The sequence below is a fragment of the Trachemys scripta genome, chromosome 9 (genome assembly GCF_013100865.1).
Source record: "Trachemys scripta elegans isolate TJP31775 chromosome 9, CAS_Tse_1.0, whole genome shotgun sequence".
Lineage (NCBI taxonomy): Eukaryota > Metazoa > Chordata > Testudines > Emydidae > Trachemys > Trachemys scripta.
This window is the reverse complement of record NC_048306.1, coordinates 23,455,101-23,479,344: the sequence shown is the minus strand read 5'-3', so window position 1 is coordinate 23,479,344 and position 24,244 is coordinate 23,455,101. Positions and strand designations below refer to the sequence as shown.

General features: G+C 44.3%; 1 protein-coding gene across 5 annotated transcripts in view; it reads right to left on the bottom strand.

Annotated features, from left to right (window-relative positions):
- LOC117883282 (probable G-protein coupled receptor 83) overlaps window positions 1-16,629 on the bottom strand; it is a 38,252-nt gene extending 21,623 nt beyond the window's left edge. Inside the window, exons 1-6 of one of the 5 annotated variants that reach the window (XM_034782451.1) lie at window positions 16,485-16,629; window positions 7,542-7,693; window positions 6,391-6,660; window positions 5,653-6,000; window positions 4,226-4,351; window positions 3,325-3,458 (exon numbers count right to left, since the gene is read on the bottom strand). In XM_034782451.1, the coding sequence (XP_034638342.1) occupies window positions 3,325-3,458; window positions 4,226-4,351; window positions 5,653-5,949 (557 nt within the window). In that variant the 5' untranslated portion in view covers window positions 5,950-6,000; window positions 6,391-6,660; window positions 7,542-7,693; window positions 16,485-16,629. Of the gene's footprint in view, window positions 1-3,324; window positions 3,459-4,225; window positions 4,352-5,652; window positions 6,661-7,541; window positions 7,694-16,484 lie in introns of all 5 variants that reach the window. The other 4 variants (XM_034782448.1, XM_034782453.1, XM_034782449.1 and 1 more) reach the window with 4 other exon arrangements.
- Between the last annotated feature and the right edge of the window lie 7,615 nt (window positions 16,630-24,244).

The following is a 24,244-nucleotide window of genomic DNA, read 5'->3' as shown; positions in this document are numbered from 1 at the left end:
GTGTGCTCGATTTGAGACTTGCCTGTCTCCCTGCACCACTTTGAGATCTCAAATAAACTTTGATTGTTTCTCCACCCCGGTATGTTTATTGGCGTGAAGCACTCCGGGCAACGAACCTCACTGTTGCTGTCCTCGGGCCCCTGTGCCGGCAACACACTTATACAGAACAGTTATGCACATCTGGAATTAGCACTATAAATAGCCAGGCTTATCAGGCAGTCAGCGCACAGAGCAAGCACCCAACCTGATGTCTCTCCTGATAAATATCCAAATCTGCTAGTGAGAGCAAGGGTGGGGAACATCAGTTGCGGGAAGCAGGAGGTTCGAATTGTATTGTAAAGGAGTGTGAGGTGGGGTTATCCCATCACAAGAACTCTGAGATGGATGACTATCCTCATAGTTCACAGTTCTCTGAGTATTATCATCCAGGTACTTATCTCCAGGGATTTCTAGAAGAATGCAGGAATGCATAGTAAAAGGTTGTAGACCCTTTGTGAAAGAGCTGTTGTGAGAGCAAAACCAGGCATACCACAGTATTTTAATAAATCTATGGCCATCAAGGAACTCGGTGGTTCCCACAGTGCTGCACACTATGGCCACTTAGAACTTGCTGTTGACAGAACTTGTATCCTGCTCCAAAAACCTAGCCCACTACCACTTAAGAATCTCCAGAACTCGTTAGCAGTATATGTCTGCGACACATAGTGGTGCAGTTCTGATTCTGTCCAATGCCATCCAGAGGGCGATGATGCACATAATCCCTAACCAGTTCTTTACACTATCAAAAACTCCAGTCCCAACCCAAGGCAATGTTTCCCCTCACTGAGCTGTCTAATGTGTCAATGGAAGAGCAGAGATAGGGGCAAATGTAACAGTCTGAGCAGCATTTGTTCATTCATAAGCAACATATTTATACATTAAACATAGCTGCAAAGCAGTGCAACCCTTGTGTGGTCTAACCAGCAAGGACATTGTATAAATCAGTAAGATACTGCCCAGGCAAATAAAATGCAAGCACAAGTAAGAAAGAGAATGCAATACAATATACTACACGTTAACTTTATATATATCATCTTAAATATGAATTCCTCCCTCCCCAAAAGGGAGTGAGAAATTAAGAGGCGAGGCAAGGGAAAACAAATGGGCACTTGTATTAAAGGTTTTCTAGACAACATTCTTAATATAATAGTTTTGATGTAATAGCATTGTGTCCTCTCTCTTTTGCTGTCCATTCATAGGAGGGAAGTAGCTGTGAGCCAAGGAAGAAAGCCAAGGCTATCTTGTGTGGTTTTTGCACAGATAAGTCAGAGGGCTCTGTAAGCAAGATGAAAATCTTTCTAATGCTGATTATTATAGCCTCCACATTCTTCTCCTTGCGACTGAAATCTCAAGCAGACAATATTGCTCGCTGTGATACTATCAATTCTGAATTGCTCCAGTGGGGTTCTTCTGGATTTTTACCGACCAGCAGTATTGAATGAGAACATGGGGAAAAAATAAACCTGGTTTGTTTTCATGCATCTTATATGGCTGCATCTATCCCGAAGAGACCTTCTTTCTTTATTGGTTAGGAAGAGAGTCTCATTAGCTGGTGCCAATAGTAGACTAAGGCAGTACCTATGATCTTGACCCTGCCCCAGAGACAATGATCCCTGGATCCATCACCCCATCCTGCCCCCATGATACAATGTTTTGATGTCAGGATCCTAAAACCACAAGTCCTCAATAGCTTCTGCCCATCTATGTTGGCTATATTGCAGGTATCACCCTGAGTTTGATTTACATGCCTTTTGCTGGCACTGATCCATGCTACTTTGTGGGCACTGGGGTCAGAAATCTCTCATATAAAGGGAGAAGAAGTAGTTTAAGGCTTAACTAAGAAGAGACAACTGCTGGGTCTGGGCTTCCGCATGGTAGACTAGATAACTATCTTGAAATTTAACGCAAGATAGCTGTCTTTGGACTCCCCCTTCCCTTCCCTCCCCCAATGGAGCAAGAAGAGAAACATTTATGGATTTTGCTATGCCAAACTCCAGCTCAGAATCTTCACCTTCTTGTGGAACTTTGTGAATCTTCCTCTGAATGTGAAGTTTCACTCAATCGCCTTCACGTTTGCCAAGCAAACAGCACTCTTCACCTCCTCTTCACAGCGAAATAACCAAAGCAAAGTGGCATTAACAAGAAAGGTTTTGTTTTCCTGCAGAATCACCAGGCTGCCTTAAAAAGCACTGCCATGTGTTATGGTGCCGCTGCTTCTATTTTGATGTATTGTGTTTAAGTGTTTGTCAGAGGTGCCTAACGTGTTGAGCGAGGCTCCTCTTGTTTAGATTTATCAAACAAACAGGGCCGGCTCCAGGCACCAGCCTGGCAAGCACGTGCTTGGGGCGGCCGCTTCGGAGAGGGGCGGCACGTCCAGGTATTCGGCGGCAATTCGGCGAATGATCTCCAAGCAGAGAATGATCTCCTCCCGCCGAATTGCCGCCGCAGATCGCAACCGCGACTTTTTTTTTTTGGCTGCTTGGGGCGGCCAAAACCCTGGAGCCGGCCCTGCAAACAAATAAAACCAAAGATGCTGAAGTGAGATGATCTCGCTCACTGAGTAAATCAACTCCTGTGGCTCAGTTTGCAGAGGTTTGCACTCCTGCTGATCAGCAAGGGAAGTCGTTGTTGTGTAATGTAGTGACCCTAGATAGCTCTATGCACGGCTTAGACACGGATAGCTTTGCCTATGTAAGTACCAGACGTGTGTGCTGTGGTTTTGAAAGTTTGCTTCCTGCCTCTTTCACCTTCCCTCACAAGAATATAGGGATGGCAGGGGTGTCCTGTTTATGAACAAAAAAGTGAATGGGGAAAACAGTTGCATTCTAGCTAAAATAGCCTTCCAGGAGTGAATCTAGTGCTGCGAGAAACCACACAGTACCTCGAAGTCTTTTAGAGATGATAGAAAACCATGGGCCCGAGCACTTGTGCTCACTAAAGTTCCAAAGGCCCCAAGGTTCACAGTGGACCAGCTGTCTTGACCAGACTCCATTTTGTGTAATCACATTGGTCCAGATCCTCAAAGGTATTTAGGTACCTAACAACCATTAAAATCCATGATAGTTAGATGCCTAAACGCCTTTGAGAATCTGGGTCATTCTGTCTATATAAAAGTCCCCGTGCATTGTCAATTGGACACAGTGATCATCACTTCTTGGGCTAACCTATCCTGCTTTATGTCAGCTGCAGCTTCCCACCTAAAGAAGTAATTACATTTCAGTAGTAAGGGAAGTGATTCTTTTAAATGACTGTGTAACGTGCCATGGGGGCAGAGGAGCAACTTACCGGTAGTTGTACTGGAAAAGCTTCTGATAGATTGCGTGGGGCAGGGAGAAGCAGGTTGCCATCAGCCAGATAACAGAAATACTCAGCGCTCCTCTTGTTAGTGACATCCTTTGCTTTAGTGGGTTCAGAATAACCTGCAATGGAGACTTCACAGTGACCATCATCTCACCGGGAAAGAAAAGTCCCTTCATTGTTACCTGTGACTGATATTTTTCTTCACGTTCCAATGCTTTTAAGAAAATCACTGAATACTTACAGAAATGCCTAACTAATTAGAGTGATCTAGAGAAAACTGAAACGTAGAACTCTACAAATGGTACCAAAGAGTACCTTCAAGTCAATTTTTTTCTGGTTTGTCTTGAAAGTACGTCATACCTTAAACCATGAGTGAGCAGTAACAATTGTGTAAGATTATCTCCACTTGAAAGGATGTTTATTCTAAATAAATCAAATTAAGAAATGCCTCACACTGTAACTGAGGCAACAGAGCACACCTGGCTTGGGTAATATGAATTTTCACACAAGGTGAAGTGAGCACTTTATTTTTTGACATTATTTGTGGAGAATTTCAGGATCTGAAGATCACTAATTGCCTGATATCAATGGAAGTTTTCTACAGGGAAGGGACATTGTTTGTATGTTCCTATTCTTTTCTCTCTACATTTTGTAATGAATGTAGTGCTCACAAAAATGACAGGCTGATACCAATGGCTGTAGGCCAGAATAACACAGGCAGATGCTATATAAACTCCCCTGTCAGCTCTGACAATGCCCCCTCTTGTGACACCCCATTTTATTTCAGTTCTGGACTCCCCTTTGCTTACCCATGGTTAGATAGGGGATACAGTGGTTTGGAGAATCTGTGCCAAAGGAATCTTACAACAGTCTGGGGATTCTGTACCTGATGTCTGTCCAGAGCTATGGCTGTCAGGGTGAGTGTGGAGACATGAAGAGAGCAGTACTGCACGAAGCGGCTGATATGACACATGGCCTTTCCAAAGACCCACGTGCTGTTCACAAACCGAACCTGCAGGGAATGTAACAAACCAGCAAAACCATCAGCAGGGCACAGTGGTTCATGTACCTGAGCCAAACAAATAGAGGCGCTCTTGAGACTGCATCTGGAGAGCTCATGAACATACATAGCCTTATGGTGCTCTCTGTCACTTGGGGCTGGTTTCCTTTGAAGCCCAAGAAAACTATTGTCAACTTTAGACATTGAAACTCCTTGGTAATTGTTTATAAATAAAACTACGACTTAGAGACAAAGGTTGCGGAAGTCATGGAATGCGTGACTTCCAGCGACCTCTGTGACTTCAGCCTGTGGCAGTCGGGAACTGCACGGTCCCCTGCCACCCACAGGGGCCGGGAGCCGAAGGGGTACCCCCCCCCCCGCCTCTGGCGGCCCCTGGAGCTCCAAGCCGCCGCAGGTGGTGGGGGTACCCTGCAATTTCTGGCTGCAGCAGGGGAACCCCTGGGCTCCTGGCTGCAGTGGGCAGTGGGGGCCCCCCAAGCTCGCAGGTGGCAGGGGAACCCCTGGGCTCCCAAGCACTGCGGGCCCCCAGAGCAGTGGGCGGTGGGGGCACCCCGTAGCCCCCAGCTGCTGTAGACTGTCGGGGCCCCCCCCAACTCTCAGCCATTGGTGGTGGGGAACCCTGGTGCTCCAACACCCAACCTGCGGAGGGAGCCCCCAGAGCTCCTAGCCGCCCCATAGCTGCCCCGCAGAAAGCCATTTTGACTCACATATTTTTAGTAAAAGTCACAGACAGGCCACGGCTTCTGTGAATTTCCCTTTATTGCTTGTGACATGCCCGTGACTTTTACTAAAAATATCCCTGACAAAATCTTAGCCTTATTTATAAAGGTTAAGACTGAAATTCCAGACATTTTGCCAAATAGCAACTTCTAGGAGCTTCACATCCAGTTTAGAGCCTTCTACAGGCTTGAGCCTGTAAATCACACCCCACTTGTGAATACATCCAAAATAATTCCAATGGAGGAGTCTATACAAGCACTCACTCCATATCGCATGGAAGCTCTACTGCACTCTGGTGGTTCAATGGAAAGGACTAGGAGGTGATGTTGTTGGAGCTAATTTTGGATTTGGAAAGACTAAGTAGGGAAGGGGGGGAGGGGGAGGAAAGACCCCTCTTTTGCTTACCTGGCAGAGCTGCTGTCTATGGGCCATGACTCTGCCCAGTTCAAGTCTTAGCCCCAGAAGCATGCACTGAGTGAGTGCAGCCACCAGATGAAGCACTCTGCTGGATGGCCAAGCCCATGCCTAGCTCCGTTTTCGGCAGACATAGCAGCACGGCTTGTGGCACTTACCAGAGTGAAAGGAGTGTTGAGCAGAGTGATCATGATATCGGACACTGCCAGGTTGACAATGAAGAGACTGGTGGCTGAGTGCGTCCTCTTGTTCTTGATCACCACGTGGCAGACCAGCATGTTGCCAAACAGGGATATGATGATGATAACTGAGTATGCCATAATTAGAAGAGCTTTCACTGTCGGCTTCTGGGACTCTGGTTCATACTTGGCCAGCTCAGCAAACTTCTCCCACTCAACAATCCGACTGTCTGTCCAATTGAAGGCTGTCCTGTTGGCTGCCTGGTAGATTGACATGAGATTGGCCAAGGAAGAGCTATGGTCGAACTCCTCCAAAACTCCTGTGACCTGGGGAAAGTAGGGAAATGACTGATGTAGGGGGCGAGTCATTGTGGTTTCCAACTGGGTTAAGCTAAGAGCAGACACAGTTTAAGTTGCAGCTCCAGGAAGCGTGGTTAGTGATTGTTTGACTCTGGAGATGCTGCTCCTCTATGAGGCTAGAGGGCATGCAGTCAGCATTAGAAAAGCCAGCCTTTAAAATGTAAAGTTAGAGAGCGGCTACAGGGCACAATAAATTCTTCTGTGCAGTCAGAAAGGCAGTAGGGTCTTGTTTAACTCTGATGTGCAGCGTGGAAAGGAGTTGTGAGGAACTGCAGACTCAGAACTCTTTCATGTGGTAAAAATTGCATTAGCCACTAAGACAGGATGGAAAAAAATCCAAAACTACATGAAGCAAACCTGTAACAAACTCTCAGGTCAATGCTAATCTTGGATAGCATTTGGCACTGTCCTACTCCCACTTCAGCTTCTCTCCTTGTTCTCAGCTGTACTTATGGTTCTTTCACCCTTCTGAGATACTGTTGTGTTCATCCTCATTTCTTTATTTCTAACCACCTTACTCTTTTCTGTTGAAATGAAATGCACAGCCATTTCCAGGACTGTCCGTAAGTGCACAAATAGCTGTTATCTTCATCTAACCACGATAATTGTCCAGAGGGTATTCAGAATCTGTGAATTATATCAGAAGAACATTATAGGCTATTTTCTCTTCCACACAATAGCTGTGAATTCTACTTCCACTCTTTCATTTTTGATGGTAAATGATCTTTTCAGCTAGAGGCCTATTGATATCATATACAAATAAACTATTATGTAGACACAGAAGGACTTGAACATTCCTCTGGACTCAAAAGTTTAACTCCTAATACCTTCTGAGCCCCCCTCTAAGAGGACATCCAGATATTTTTGGCAACTGACCTGCAATTAGCAGAAAGCAATACATTTTTTGTATGCTACTGACTAACAAGGGTGGCATGGCATAAAGATGTTGTTAGCAGGAATTACTTAACTATATCCCACCATCATGTATATGTTATAGAGAGAGAGAGAGAGCAAAAAGTGTTACATGCTGTGACAGGTTGGACCCCTTGGGAAGTCACCTGATGTGCTGAGATACCACTGAGTCTACCTGTTCTGCCAGCCTGGGCCCCTTTAACCGGGCTTGCTGAGCCAGGCTCTTAAAACCTTCTCTAACACACACACACAGGCAGGGCCATACTCAGCTGCAGATCAGCTCAGGGAAGACTCAGCTTAAGGGACTTGCTCCAGCACTCAGATGTCCACCTCCCTTGGAGTACAAACCCCAAATTATATGAAATTTGCCTCTTTCCTCAATGTGGAGGAGGGTGTATACAACTTCTCCTCCCCCACCCAGTTAGAAATTACATAAACTGGGTTATATTATAAACCAGAAATATTAACTATAGCAGGTGTATTTTAAGTAGTTAAAGAGGTAGCAGACAGAACAAGGCAGAGTACTAAGAAAATAAAACAGAGCACGTAAACTAAGCTTAATACACTAAAGAAGCTGGTTACATATAAATTCTCACCCTAAATGTGGTTCTAATAATCTTCTTCACAGGCCAGATGCCCTTCCAGCCTGGGCCCAGTTCTTTCCCCCAGTTCAGCCTTAGTTGTTTCCAGCAGTCATCTTAGGTGGGGTAGCAGGGGAGAACTGATGACCTTGGATTACCTCACTATACTTTGTTCCAAACAAAACAAAACAAAAAACATTTTACATAAGTATTCAAAGTACCCTTCATTAAAACTTTAGAAAAACAAAAGTGTGGAAAGGCAGGGGCACAAGAGGGGGAAAGAGGTGGAAAGAAACCAATTAAGCCTGTCAGGTCAGTTTAAAGTACAGGCTACCAGCAGCAAATTAAGTAAACTGAGAGAAAGGAGAAGGAAAAGAAGAAAAGAATATAGTTAGCACTGAACCAAGAGTAGGCTCCCCGGGTTGAAACAGTTGGGAACCCATACCCCCAGGTTCTCGTCCTAGCTCTGGGAGAGGAGTGGGGGGTTGTTACCTGCTCCTGCAAACCCTGCCATTTTTTACTTTGAAACCTTTTCTTTTTTTCTCCACTCCCCCAGGACCAAGTCCCAGCTCCTGTCTCTAAAGGAGGTCTGTTAACTTTGCTTTTGATTTTAAACCCTGTTGTGCCAAATTATTTTTAACCACCCCTAACGACTTTACAACCCTTCAGCAGCCCTTGCTGAAACAGCACCAAACTTGAAAGATTACTGGCAGCTTCCCATAATGCTGCACTTACTTTAAACCTCTCACAAGTGGACTGAAGTGCCTCCTTTTCCTGGAAGCCATTCAGTCCCAATGGGCAGGGACCTTCTTTTACTACCCATATACCAAAGGAGGGTGGGCTCCTTAGCCACCCCCCATCCCTCTGGGTCCCCTAACACTTCCTCCATTTTCTTTTTAATCTCATCCCAGGCTGACCCCTGCACCTGGTATGGGCCCTGGTTCTTCCTTATTCATTTATTCAAAAAATCCTTTACCCTGGCTTGCCAGAACCCACAAACTACCATCACGAGAGTTCACTATACCCCTCCAAGCAGCTGCGCGGATTGTTGGGGAGGGGGACTTACAGGCTGCCACTCACCTATCCGATGTGATGCATCCGAGTTAACGGCACCAAGATGTTAGGGGGGTTATTTTTTTACCCTCTCACTTTCCTGGTCCTTCTTGCATGAACAGAGAGCAACAATACACGAAGTTCAAAGGTGCAAATAATTTGATGTTTATTGGGGTGAACTTTCAGCAAGCATGATTCCAGTTTCCTTCCTTAGTGTCCTCCTTCCCAGCTCTGACACCAAGAGCCTTGCCTGTGTCCCTGTTCCTGTTCCCATTCCCCTCCTTAGCAAAACATGATCCCATTCCCCCCTCCCCCTGCTTACTTCCTGATTGACTGCAAACTATATAGTAAAACTTAAGTTTTGCTTAGCTATACCTTAACCAATCATTTTACTGAAATTTAACTAACCAATCCTAACATACTGTAACATGGTTATTTAACCAATTATAGCCCACCACCTTAATTGGTTTACACCCAACAAAATTAATTATACAGCAGACAAAAACAATTACAGAACCAGTCAGAGATTATACAAACAAATAATAGAAAAGTAGAAACTACAGTAATAAAACAATACAAAAATAATAATTTTACATTCCAGCTATTAATAAGTAAGTTCTTGCCAGACAGGATGCTATTAAACTAAGTTTCCTTTTACATCTTCTAGTCTCTTCCCTTTCTCTAAAGGTAATAGAAACATTAGGACAAAATTGTATTTCTAACAGCCCAATAGCACCTTATTTCCATGTAACTAGTTAAAAATGTAAAAATATAACCATACACTTCCCAGTTTATGGCTGGCCTCAGCCTAAGAACCAGGCCTCAAACTGTCACACAAAAAAGGCCCTTACACATACAAAAAGTAATTTAAATTCTCTTTTATACCTCTATAACTAGCTAAGTAATAAAAATACACCTAAATTTTTAAAGTATAGGCCTTTGCAAACAGGCCTAAATATCTATATCCTAACACTTTGTTTCCTAGTTTGACCCTCCTTCCCTTACAGTGGAAAGTGACAAGTCGTCCTAGGTAATGTTTTAGTATCAGGTGACAAGACAACCTGACTCTGTAGGGCCCTTGTAGCCATTCTCCACAGGCTGACCCACAGGTTCACAGGAAGACTAAGCTCTTTTAGAACAGGAGTTCACGGCTGCTACTCTGTAAGCTCTTTTACAGTCCATTGTCCTTGATGGGCCATCCACCATGTCTGGCTTTTCCATTGTTGTACCTGAAGTGTTGGCAATGGGCATCACCCAAAGTAGCACAGTTGAAATACTGCTACATAGTCAGTATCCCTAACTTCAGATACAGAAATGATACATGCATACAAATAGGATAATCGCATTCAGTAAATCATAACCTTTCCAATGATATCTCACATGAGCCATCTTGCATAAAGTACATCTCAGTTATGTCATATTCATTATCATAAGCATATTTTCATAAAGAATATGGAATGACACGTCACACATGCTACTTAAAAGTTGCATCAGTGTTATTTTGCATATCCCTCTGCCTGTGAAACCAGATGCCTTCACTATTGTAAGTGCAACTCAACAGGCCTCAGAGGGAAAGGAAACCTTTGAAAAATTCCTAAAATAGCACACTTTTAAGGACTGTACACCTCACAAGCTTCCAGGGCTAAGCCTTAAACCATTGGGCAAGAGAGATTTCTGGCTTTCTAATGGTACAAAGACCAACTCGTGTACTTTAAACATGTCACCTAATTATTGCCAGTGTTGTGTCAGGGTAACCTGCAAAGAAGGAAACACTTCTTTGGCAGGTTGATTTTTCTTTTTCTAAAAGTGGTAGCTGTTTGAAGCTGTTCAAAGGTTTGTAGGTGGGGAAATATTCTCTCTCTCTCTCTCTCTCTCTCTCTCTCTCACACACACACACACACACACACACACACACACACACACTATAGCCCTATATTTTTTCAGGTGGTCTGGTAAGAGGCAATAGGGTGAGCAATTCGTACACTCACTGAATGATCCACTCCCCCAGCCACAATATTCCAAGTTAGACATGCAGGTATAATGGGTGGTGATTTGAGTGAATTCAAATGGCCAGTCTCTATAGGTAATTCTCCCTTCCAGGTGGTCCTTCCATTTCAACCATGAAGCAGAGTGTGAGATCAGTTCATGGGGGAAGTTTACCCTGTGCTATATCTGCTTGGAGGATAAGCAGGTGATTCGGTCAGGCCTGCCAATCTGGCATCTTTCACCACCCACTGAACTCAGTGAAAAATGTTAAGGAGAAATGTGCTCCCACACAGAGACTGTAAATCTCAAATACAATCAATAAACGCCTGTGGAAAGCAAAAATTCTAAAGCTTTGCATCCATTTTGTTGTTTCCAATAAATGTTGCCCCTAGTTGGGTTGAGGGAGGGGAATTTATTCCCCAGTGTTTCCGACCCTTTCACCAAATTGACCAAACCTACAGTCTTGTATTTCTACTGTTGTCTGCCAGTGCTGGGGGACACCCCAATACCCAAGTTCTGTGTTGTTCCCAGAGGATGATATTTCTTGCTCATTGTATACACTATCCTTTCAATGCAGCATAAGCACAGGGCACTGACTTACCCTCCTCCCCACCTCCCAGAACTGTTTTATCAGTAATAGAAATCACTGTGATAGCACCTTATATTTGCTTGGTGCTCTACAACTGTGGACCCAAATGCTGCAAGCAGGGCCGACAAGAGGGGGGGGAAGCCAGTGCAAATTACCGGGGCCCGACAGTCCAGAAGGGGGCCTGGGGCCCAACTCCCCCCTCCCCCCGTCGCCTTACCGGGGCCCGGCAGTCCGGAAGGGGGCCCGGGGCCTGGCTTCCCCCCTCTTTTGTCGGCCCTGTTTAGCCAGTCCGCCCTTGCTGGGGGGCCTGAAAATTTTTTTTCACCAGGGCCCGAACCCACTCTCGACAGCCCTGGCTGCAAGGAGCTCTACAGGGGCTGACCCTATGCCTACTGTGATGTTGTGTACACCCCACATAGGACAGGAAGGGGTTACAGTGGCCAGGGAGGCTAATTAACTCCACAGGTGGGGCTTGTATAAAGCCAGTTAGCTGGCAACAGAAGGAGGCTGCTGGGAAGTAGGATGTAGTCACTCCCTGAGCAGAGGGAATGGGGAGGCTGGCAAACTTAGAGAGGGGGGAAGTCATTAAGGTAGGTGAAGGCTCAGGGGACTAGCCACAAGGAATAGGAGTGCAGACCTTGGCTGCTGACCAGAGGGCCCCTGAGCTGGAACCTGGAGTAGAGGATGGGTTTCCCTACCAGCCACTGGGAATGTGGCACCAACTAGGCAGGGGACAGCAGATTGCCTGGGACAGTTTGTTCTTGAAAGACTTTGTTATGTGTTCCCCTTCCGGGGGTAGTGTATGGTGACCCAGCTAGAGTCATGAAAAGGAGGCTGCAGTTCCTAGAGTGAGAGGTGTCCCTAGAGCGAGGATATGACAGGAGAGACACCACCAGAGAAGGGTTCAATACCTGGCCAGAGCTCATTCCCAAGATAACCAGGAGGAGGCACCACTAATGGTGAGTCACCTTATGGTACCTACACAGAACTCCATGCAGCATTGGGCTGGAGATAACAGGAGATGTTCCCTGCCCTGAAAAAACACATGCTTTAAGCTAGATAAGACACAGGATAACAGCAGAGGGAAGGTGGGTTGTGAGGATTACTGATGAATGAAGGACTGCTGGAAGAAGTGCATTAGAAGGAGGGATATGAAAGAAGAACATGGGCGTACATGGCAGATGAGAAGAAGACCCTCTAGCATGTGAGGTAACATGATGGAAGACAGGAAGCCAAGACTGGGAGGAGAGAAAGAATACAACAAGGCAATATTTGGGATAGTATTAATTTTTCATGGTCCTGTCCCAGCTCCTAAAAGCCTAAACCTTGCAGGCTAGTTAAAGAGCCCTGAACTCCTTTTGGGTGTCATGGTACAACATTAGGACACCGCTTGGGTGAATCATACACATTATCACAGCCAAGAAGAAAACCAGGACTCTGTCTTTTATAGGCAGCAGCTCTGCCAGGTGAGCCAAGAGACAGTCTATCGTAGACCAACCTGGTAGGAGCTGTGCTTAGTCTCATCCAGAACTTTCCCTTTGTATAGCTTTCAGACCCAGGGTTGGACTGTGTTGTGTGTGTGGGGTGGGGAGGCTTCTGCTTGAGGCACTCTGATGCACAGCTGCTTGGCCCCTCTGCCACTGAAGGACTGTATGTAATGGAGCTCTGTGTTGTCCTGTCCCACTCCTGGAATACACCCCCCTTCCGTGTGGGGTGGGGAAGTAGCTGGTAGGGAAAGCAGTAACGCCGCAACTGCCAGCAGAAAGTTCCCCTATATGAGGGAAATTCCCACTGTCCTTTTCCAGCCTCTTGGAGGCCATGGCACAAACAGGCCTCTGTGAACTGGAGAATCTGGCCCTCAGTCTCTGCCAATGGTTTGACTCATGGATTTGTCAACAAGTGTGAGCTGTAACCAGGGCCCATGCTACCATTAAGGCAAACTAGGCTGTTGCCTAGAGCGCCAAGATTTGGGGGCGCCAAAAAGCGGTGCCCCAATTTTTTTTTACAGCGTTCCTACGCCTCCTCCCCGAGCACGCGGTCACCACTCAACTTCTCCCACCTCCCAGGCTTGCAGCGCCAATCAGCTGTTTGGCGCTGCAAGCTTGGAAGGGGAGGAGAATTAGAGTGGGGGCGGTGTGCTCAGGGAGAGGGTGAGCTGGGGTGGGGACCTGCCGCATGGGGGGGGGGCTGGCGGGGGGGGGGGGGGGCCTCCGGGGGGGGGGGGGGGCGGTCGCGGGGGTGGGGGTTCGGGGGGCGCAAGATGGAAGTTTCGCCTAGGGCGTGAAACTTCCTTTGCACCGGCCCTGGCTGTAACATTCCCATTAGGGCTTGTAATAATGGTGAGGTCTGAAAATCCCACCCATAAGCAAGAGGGAAATTCAAAGAAGCCGGCTAACGTGAGGGGAAAGAGAAGCTGGTACTGCTTAGAAAGACACTGCCCAACCTCAGTCTTGTTCTCAGTGGCATTTATTATTTTAATAGGAAGGAGGATGACTAGCCCAGTGGCTGAACCATGAAACTTACAAGGAGACCTCAGAGTGGTCCATATTCACCAAAGGGCTACACTGGAACCTCCCCAGGGAAACAGGCTGCAGTAGTACAACTTATCTGCAACTTCAATAGGTATTGTAGGGGCTCTGTATAGGTCCAGAACAGTGACAAAGGTGGGCAATGCTGGCTGAAAAGGGGGCATGGCTTTCTCTACGTCTGAAACACCTCCATCTTCCCCCTTAATCCCTTGATATCTTCCCCCTTTCTCCTTAGTGTTGGCCTGAGTTTCTGGAAGGTCTTTTAGGACAGTGTTAAGGATGGTCCATAAAACAAATGGATACAAATACAGGTCTTGGAAGAAAGTATCAAAGGCTAGGTCTACACTACCGGGGGGGGTCGACCCAAGATATACAACTTCAGCTATGTGAATAGCGTAGCTGAAGTTGCGTATTTTAGGTAGCCTTACCTGGCTGTGACGATGGCGGCGAGTCGACCGCTGCCGCGCCGCCGTCGACTCCGCTTCCGGCTCTTGCCGCGGTGTATTTCCGGAGTTGACGGCAGAGCCATCGGGGATCGATTTTATTGTGTCTTCACTAGACGCGATAAGTCGATCCCCAATAGATCGATTGCTACCCGCCGGATCGGCGGGTAGTGAAGACATGCCCCAAGAGATTAAAGGAAGCATGAATCCTGAAAACAGCTCATTGAATGCACTTTCCCACCTGTTAAATCGTTCACAAGAGAGAAAGATGGGCTATAGGAGAAATCCAAGAGCTTTTAGCTGCTGAAGTATAGCAGGAGTAATCAAACAGAAAAAAACATCTGATTTACTGAACACTGAAATAATACTGGGGGTGTGATTAGCCTTTGACTGTGGTGGTTATGCTTCTGCATGACACAAGAGCCAGGGCACATTCAATGAAACTGAAAGGCAGCAGGTGTCAAACAGAAAAGAAGATACTTTTTTTTTTTTTTTTTTACAAAAGGCATAATTAGCCCATGAAATTCATGTAACAAGATATCTTTGAAGCCAAGAGCTTAGCAGGATTCTAAAAGGAGTGGGCGTCTATATGGATAACGAGAATATCCAGATTTACATTCAGTAAGGATTTTACAGAGTGTGGAAAGGATATAAACCCTGTAGTAACTTTAATTTAGTCAATTCCTTGTTGTCATATTCAGCATCACTCTGCTCCCCTTTAGGCCACCACTATGTCTGACCTTTCCCTTCCTTCCCCATCTTCCTTTCTCTCTCTTTCTTCCCCTCTTTGAGAGTTACTCCTTCCTTTGCATTCCGTTCCTGCAGCAATTCCCAGCTCTTCTAGGGTGACCAGATATCCTGATTTTATAGGAACAGTCCGGATTTTTGGGTCTTTTTCTTATATAGGCTCCTATTACCCCCCATCCACTTGCTGTCTGGTCACCCTAATCTGGCCTGCAGGTCATATGTTTGACAGCCCTCCTGAAAGTGATGGGGGTTAGGAGGAAACTTCGCCTGAGGACAGGTTATTCTATAAGAATGGAATTTTTAAAAGTATCCAAGTGATTAGGCACGTGAGCCCTACTGAGTCAGTAGCACTTGGGTGTCTAATTCATTTAAGTAGGTTGGAAAATCCCACCCTAACTGGCCATTAGAGAGTTTCTTCCAGTGTCATTTGAAGTAACCAGTACTGGCTGCTGTTGGAGACTGCGTACTACAGGTCTGATCTGGGATGGAAATTCCTATTTGTGTGTGTTTAAGCTAAACCTAGATTGTGCTCCTGTCATAACTGAAACATTCTGTTTCTATGTCTGAAGGGACCTTGCGTAGCAGGCAGGTTTTTGTACATTAGCTCATAGTTCTATAGATATAGATATTAACTGGAGGAAAACTGAAGTAGCCAACTTCAGATAAACTTTTACATGTTTCTTTTATGGGGCATCACCATCTCTTTTGAATGTATCTCTAGCTGTTTAAAAACATCTTTTTTGTTTAAACAAGCATCTTCACAGTCACAGGCTGCCAGTTAAATCCCATTCTGAGCATATAAGTATTACTGAAGCTCAGCTGTTCCTCCATTGCTTTGTCAACCCAGGATAAAAGCAAATAAACTATTTAATAAAATCAGATATTAAAAGTACAAATTATGCACAGGCTACAGGCAAACTCTAATTAACTAGGAGAACAAATGACCTTGTCTTTAACTTATTTCTCATTCTGCCCTCCACTTACATTTGCTTAATTTTGTACAGAAATCCCCAAGAATTACTACGTCAGCTTTAAAAGGCAATTTCTTTAAGTACTGTCACAAAAGTGTCTCGAATTCAAAAAATAAGGTCAGCAACAGAAATCCTCTAACAATCACAGCACTATCTCCTGGATTTCTCTCTTTCCATTTAGGAATTTATTTAGGGATCTGCAAAGAAGCGATCAGTGATCTGTTTGTATAAAACGCTTTCCATTCAAAGGGTCTCTTCAGAGAGCATAGAAAATTCACACCCGGGGAAGTATTGCAATCTAGTGACATACTCTCTCTCTTTCACACACACACACGCCTGGATAGTTTTTGCAGTCTAGTCACACGCACACTCACAAAATGTTCCAATCGAGTGAAATGCCGGCCAACACTCCCGTGTGAACAGTGCAATCGAACCACAGACACACACACACACACACACACACACACAAACCCCTCGGAGATTGCAAGCTAGCGGCACACACACTGTACATTTTTTTTAAAGTGTGGGATAAAAATGCCGACTGACTACACGAGAAGCTAAATTCACAGAGCTGCTGCACTGAGCCAAGTGCAGCAACATAACGTTCGTCCTCCCTTATTTAACTTCGCTTCTTTACCCACCTGCTGCAGCGAGAGGTCTCGCAGCCACCCCGCAGCTCCTTCAGAAACCGCCGCCTGGCCGGGAGGGGCGGCCCTCCGTCGGTCCTGCTACTTTGCAAGAGGCTCGCTGCAGCCCAGGGATTTCCCTCTTTCCTCCGCGCTCGCCCGCAGCACCAGGCTGGAGCCTGTTGCACTCACACGTGGTGCCTACTGCCCGCTCCCCCTCAGCGGGCCCCACGAGCGACGCTGGCCGGCCAATCAGAGGCAGCAGCGGGCAACTAGGGTGGGGGGGCAATGACTGCTCTCATTCACAAAACAATTGGTCTGGTCCCCCGCCCTGGGTGGCACTGCCGATCTGCAGCGCCCAGCTGAGCTGGCGGTGCGGATGCCACAGCAGCAAACCCAGCCGAGCAGATTGCAGCCCCAGGGGCACGTTGAGTGCCTTGAGCAAGGACTGTATACCGATTGCCAAGCTGCCCGCCTGTCCCGCTTTCTCGCTACCTTCTCGGATGGAGCCCATCAATATGGCATCTCGCTGCTTAAATTACATTGACCTTTTTTTTGGATGGGTTATTTAGGCAGGTCGCTTTGCTTCTTCATGCTTCCGTTTCCCCAGCTGTGCTAAAGATACTCACCTTCCTTGGTAAAGTGCCTTGAGATCTGTGGATTACATGTTCTGCATAACAGCTAGGTATTATTAGTTTGCAAAATCAATCGTACAATCAACCCCTGGAGAAATCAGACCGTAAGCAGGTCCTGCTTCCCCCCTAAAGTGAATAGCTTAATTCCAGTTTGCCTGGAGATGGGCATGCAGAAGTGACCTTCTCAGGCAGGTAAAGGAAGAACACAGGGAGGCACATCATTCTGAAGGAGGTACTGGAATCAAGGCAGGAGGAAGAGACTGCCAGTTGGACTGACTTATTCTGAACTCTTCAAACTAGTGATAAAGCACTACTTCCAAGCAAAGGGAATTGGACTGAAATGCAAGCCACCATATGTTCTCTTTTTTTAAAATAGAGATAAGAAAATCCACAATGTAGCTCACTGTACGTGCAATATACACCAGCTAGAGGTGATTTTAATACTGGTTGTATTAGAGTTCTTGCTTGTAATATTACATTACTTATGCACTTCTACTCAGCCTATGGTTGTATTATTCAGCTAAACACCAAAGGAACCAATCTATGTATTTAACTAAAAAAACCCATCATCGTTTAGGGATTCTTTTGTTTGTTTCAGTGCCAGATGTCTGCATAGTGCTTTATAGACTAATAAAGACACAGCCATGTGACAAGGAAGGTACAATATGGGCTTGTCTTCCCTAGCAGTTTCACTAGAATCATGGCCCAAGTGTTCCTGTTAATGTTTGCACAGCAATTTGCCAATGCAAGGTGCTGTCTAAATGCTCAGTATTGTTATTATTATGTCATAAAATGTACGGATTAGAAAATGAGAGATTAGATACCCCTGCTAACACAAACAAACAAACCTGTACTGTAGTTCCTTTAGAATCTGAATTTTATTGGGGGTAAGAGATGTTAAGCAGAGGAACAAGGACTGAGTGTTCATTTCAAACAAGAGATTTGATCTCTACCAAAATCAATGAAGCCACATGAAACAAGTAATACCTTGGTTCCCTTCTGCCAAGAGGTGCGAGATCAGATATCCCCTGATGCTGATGACAAAGGATTGATCTGTCCCACCAATCAATTTAAAAGCCAAGGTTCTCCAAGCCCAGCTAATATGAAATGTAAGCAGCTGTGTTGCTTATTTGAAAGGAAATTCTCTAAAAGCCTGATTCAAAGCCCAGAGAACTCCATGGGAATCTTTCCATTGACTTTGCTAGGCTTTAGATTGTGTCCAAAACCAGAAAAGTTCATAGTGATGTGAAAAATTTAGTTACCCAGCTAGGAGTCTGGGTTATAATCATAGTGTTCGCAAAAAGAAGAACAGGAGTACTTGTGGCACCTTAGAGACTAACAAATTTATTAGAGCATAAGCTTTCGTGGACTACAGCCCACTTCTTCGGATGCATATAGAATGGAACATATATTGAGGAGATATATATACACACATACAGAGAGCATAAACAGGTGGGAGTTGTCTTACAAGTACTCCTGTTCTTTTTGCGGATACAGACTAACACGGCTGTTACTCTGAAACCAATCATAGTGTTGAAAATTGCCAGCAGCAAAGATTTAGGCAACACACTTCAAGGTCAGATTGAATGGGCTGTTAGCCTAGAGTGTTTTGTGATGGTGTGAAGCACTTGTGTTATATAGAAAATTTGGAAACACAATAGGAAAAAAACCCTTCAAGCCTAAACATTTTGGTTTAAGACCTTTAGTGGATATTTTTTATTTTTAGTTGCAGATTGTTCCTACTCCTAGGAACTCATTTTCCTGTTTCGGAGGCTCTTGTTATCTGATTCTGGTATCTGAATAAAATAAAGTCTAGACAAGGATTTCAAGAGGCAGTTTGAAAGTGGTGGTGCTTTTCAGATTTTCCTTCCTACCATGTGCATTTTTCTTACCTTGATGTAGTTTCAGTGTTCTATATGATAGCCCAGTTCATTATTTTTACAAGATTTTAACCATCAGGTAAAATCTACTACGACAGTATAAATTTATGGCTGGCATTAGTATTGCCTTTCCTTTCTTATTTAATACCATATGATACTCCTGATTGCACTTCAAACTTGATCCCCAAAGCTGTTCAGTGTCACAAAGGGAACTGAAAGATGACAATCCCTTTCCCTCTACAGCACAAATAGCCAAAATATGGGAAGGTGCTATTCGACAAGCTACAAACATGGATTTGACTCCTGGCAGGATGGATAAGATGAGCTGTAGTGCCTTGGCAAGTGACCTTCTGGGGAACACCAAGTGAAAATGGTGATATTCTTCCATAAGACACTCAGATAATATAGATGGCTATAAATCCTTGCGGCCAGTCCATGCTTGACATTGTTGGCTATGGATTTTTCATTGTATCTACAGTCTCATTTAGAAAATACAGAGTCCAGAGAGAGGATAAAAAAGAGTGTGTGTTCCAAAGTGTCCTAAGATTTCATTTTCCTTTGACAAATTCTGCACCATTCCCAGCCAGCCAGCTGGATTCCTTAGAGCAACAGTGCTAGCTAAACAGATGCAACTCCAAAGTAGAAATTGGTCAATTGTCTTTATGGTTAGCAGCAGAAAATAAACACTCCCACATGAAGAAGTGTTAATATAACTCATTAAAGAATGGGGCTGTGAGCCCCTGAAGGGCTGCTAGATTTCTCTGAGGAGAATCAGGGCTATTGAGCTCAGATCAGAACTAGAGTGCAGGGCAGGCAGAGTGTTTTCCTTTAAAATTAGTATTCCATAAGTGACTTTGGTGTTGGTGAAATGTGCTGGTCTGATGTCCCTATAGATCTAAGTCCTTTGTAAATCTTTACTGGAATATCATTAGTTTAAGCTTCTCTTGCACTATCTCCAGCCAATATTCTTCATCTTGACTCTGGAGAGTACCTCTGTGAGTAGGCAGGTCTCCAGCAAGATCGGTTTCCAGCCTCATTCATGTTTTTTTATATAGGAATTGAATTAATTCCATATCTGACAGGTATAAAGAAGGCAATTTGTGGGTTTATCATCTCAATGATATTTTTGGTTAGTCTTTTTTTTTTTCCATCTGTTCTCTGATTGTGATATTCAGGGGCATCTGAGTACTCCATTCATATTTTTCCTGCCTACTACATTTCGCTCTTAACATTCTAGGGGTTTATAACCATGTGTAAATTCAGGGGTGAAATCTGAAGAGTTCATAGTAACCAAGTTACAACTTAACCCCAGGCTGTCTATCTCTAGGAGCAATTATTTAATTACATATGTGTGCTCTGGCACCTTGTGAAGTACACATACAACACTAACTATTTATAAATTAAAATCCCATATATTAAAATCAGTGCATCTTACATTTCTTGGTACCTTACTGGTTTATGAAATTCATTTTTCCCCCAAATTGAGTACTCTTTCCTGAATTGGGGCCTTGGTATCTAGAAAGTAGCTACCTTTGCAAACCGCAAGCCAGGGCAAGATGATATTTCAAAGCACTTAATCATGCTCTTAACTTTAGAGCGCTTGTTTACGTTCCATTCAAGTTAATGCTTAAGCATGTGCTTAAGAAGTGGGCTGTAGTCCACGAAAGCTTATGCTCTAATAAATTTGTTAGTCTCTAAGGTGCCACAAGTACTCCTGTTCTTCTTTTTTCCTGAATTGAGGGTCTACAACTGTTTGCAATCTCAAATAAGGGAATAAAATCCATTTTAATCAAGGTAATAGTCAAAGAATGACCAGTTTGAGTTCATGTATCCTTTGAAATTATCTGATCTTAAATGAAACACTTTCAATTGTATTTATGCAGTGTTGTTGTAGCCACGTCGGTCCCAGGATATAGATATGTCTCTCTAACCAACAGAAGTTGGTCCAATAAAAGACTACCTCACCCACCTTGTCTCTCTTAAATTGTATTTGGCTTTTAAAGTTCTGTTGAAATTAAAGGGTGTGATGCTGTATGATTGAAATAGGACCATTTATATCATTAAGATTGCCGCTGTTAGACAATTGCAACAAATCTTGTACAAACCACATCATGCAAGGTGTCAATGGAAAAGTTAGGATTTGCTAAGTATGAGTATCCTGTTTATATACATGTATACTTTTTATATCTGAAGTAATAAATATTGACTATGTACTGGCATCATTCATATGTGTTGAATTCCTTGGATAACAACCATCAGGTAAAATCTACATTGAAGCCAGTCAGCTATGTGATTGATGGCCCATTAAAGACACTTAACTCTCACAATGGGCTATAGAAGAAACTCATCCTTCCGAGTACTCTTCCTGTGGATGCCTTACCACGGATATGGGCAATGGCTGCTCCTGTGAGTCAGCAAGCCATGTAAGGACATGTGATATGTTCATGTGACCCTGGACTCCATATTGTGCCAGTAACTTTCCACAAACTGGGCTGTGAGCTTTGTTTGAAACAGAAAATTTCCAGGCACATGGCCAAGGGTATAAAAGAGCCCTGGAATGACTCCTTTTTGCCTCTTTCCTGCTCTGATTCTCTGGACTGTGGATTTACAACTAAAAGGAGCACATTGAACTATGGACTGAGTACCTTCCAATCTTTTGGAAGTTACCAGAGACTTTACAAGCCAGCAGTCTATAACATCATTTCTACAAACTGGATATAAGAATATTGCAGTTATTGTATGTATATGATCCATTAACCATTTAACTCTCCTTCTTTTATTTTATTAATAAAACCTTTAGATTTTAGTTACTAAAGGATTGGCAGCAGCGTGGGTAGGATCTGAGTTATATATTGACCCGGGCTGTGTGGTTGATCTCTTGAGATCAGAACACTTTCTTTGATGAAATTGGTTTTCAGTAACCACCTATCATAGAGCCAGTGTTTGGGTGGTGAAAGTAGGGTTGGAATGCCTAAGGAGATTGCATTTTTGACTTCTTGTTAACCAGTGTGGTGACACAGAAGTTTACTGGCTTGGTGTAATCTTATGATAGAATAACCTTCAGTTTGTGGTGAATCTACCCTATTTCTCATCAGTTTGTCCTGAATCTGGCATCCACAGCTGTGACCCACCAAGGCACGGTGACAATAGGGAACTATCCCTCTTTTAAATGGTAGCTGAATTTAATTTGCAGATTTAAACTGAATAATTTCTGCCTTGATGGATGCAAAATACATCCCTCCTCTTCTTTATGCACTCCATGGAATATTCTGTTCATCAGTCTACCCCATTTTTGCTTTCATTTTGACTGCCATTTGCCTATTTTATTACCACATTGAATTAAATACTCATTTCTGGGGCTTCCAATATATCTTGTTACTGAGCAGGTTGGTTGGTTCCCCCCCCCCAGTAAAAAAATTACTTGGTTGGCTTTTGTGCATATTTTGTGGGTGTTGCTCACAGTATCCACCTGTTTCTGTGGAGCCTTTGCAAACCATAGATATCAAAGTCATCCGGTAGTTACCTTCATTTGTTGTTTTAAACTGTAGTGCGTATGGGTGATTAGATACTATAGAGAAGGGTGCATTAGAAATACCGCAGATACATAGATGTTGTAGTTTGGCGTTTCAAGAGGGCTTTCTTTTGCACCATAACTTTGAACTTTAAAATATCAATATCATCATCAAACAGAATTCAAAGTGTGTAGCTAGCAAACTAAAGTGTCTAAATGTACACCTATACACTCTGACTGCATGCAAGGGAAAAGTAGGGTGACCCAGGTGTCCCGATTTTGTAGGGACAGTTCCGATTTGGGGGACTTTTTCTTATATAGGCACCTATTACCCCCACCCTCTGTTCCGATTTTTCACACTTGCCCTCTGGACACCCTAGGGACAAATGATCTACCAGGGGATCATTATAATCCCCTTTGAGGTACCCCAAGTTGGGCACCCAAAGACTGACGCACTGAAAATCACTAATGAAAATTGGACGAATCCGAGTTCACACAGGAAATCAGTGGCAGAGCCATACGATGACTCCATATCTCCAGAACCCCAAGTCAGTGTCTTCTCCACAAGACTATTTTCCTTCTGGATCTTATTTCACCTGAATTTAGATCACTGAGTTTAGATTAAAAGCGCTTGTTACTGACTGAAAAACTGATCAATGCAGTCAAACCAGTTGTAGCCATGTATTTGAATGGGAACAGTGCCTTTCAACTCGCTATTTCAGACTGAAGTCTGCCATTAGCATATATTTTTAACAGCCTTTATATTGCTCACTAGGGAGTAGGAGAAGGGGTCAATTTCAATAGCCTTCAAACAAGAAAAGGCAAACAATAAAATAGCAATTATGCTTGATTTTCTTTGGACAGTTTCAATATGTGGTTAGTATTCAGAACACAAGTGACAAATGTGATTGTTTGCTGCCAATAATGGAACATCAGAGAGGATGGAAAAGAATAGCTTTGAAAATGGGCTAGAAGTCAGAGAACTGGTTGTAGTAAGTAAAGGCCTAATGAAGGCCCAGTATTAGGCCTGAACCAAACTAAAGTAATGGTCAAGACTTTGCTAACATAAAGCAAAATTAAGCTGTGAGCAAGAGGCAGGCCCTGCTCACAGAAGCTGGCAAGAAAAGGGCTGATGTTGCATAAATATATATTCACCTAGCAAAGTTAAACATGGTACCAAGATACACTGTACCGGAACATTCCACAGATAACATGGAACAGGCCGACCCATCCCAATGACAGGGGCAAAAGGGTAAAATGATGGATAGAGTTGTTTTGATCAAACCAACATGTACAAGGTGAGAGGCGGCACCTTGCTATGTAGAGGGGTTGCACCTCAATACGTCAGGAGTGATGTGTAACTTGTTTGTACCTGTGTATAAAAATGTATCCCTGGGGTGGTGTCTTTGTCCAGCTGAGGGGGCAGTGGAAAGTCCCGCCACTGAGCTGAGTCCATTGCCGAGCGGCACTTTCTAGCAGTATGCCCGGTAGACTAAGTAATCTACGGGGAACTGAAATTGTGTCAGGGTCGCAATAAACCTGGCCGAGGTGCCTTTCTACCTTACTAGACTCTGTGGTTATTGGGGGTTCTCGTCGGGTTTGCTGTGTCAGCTATCTGCAGAGCTGGGGCAGCACACAAAGGGAACACACGCACGCAGCCGAGTGATATCAACAGGAGAAAGAAGAAGCACCACACCGGTAGCCTCTCACAACACTGGTGTCCTTTCAGATAGATCCGCTGTAGATCTG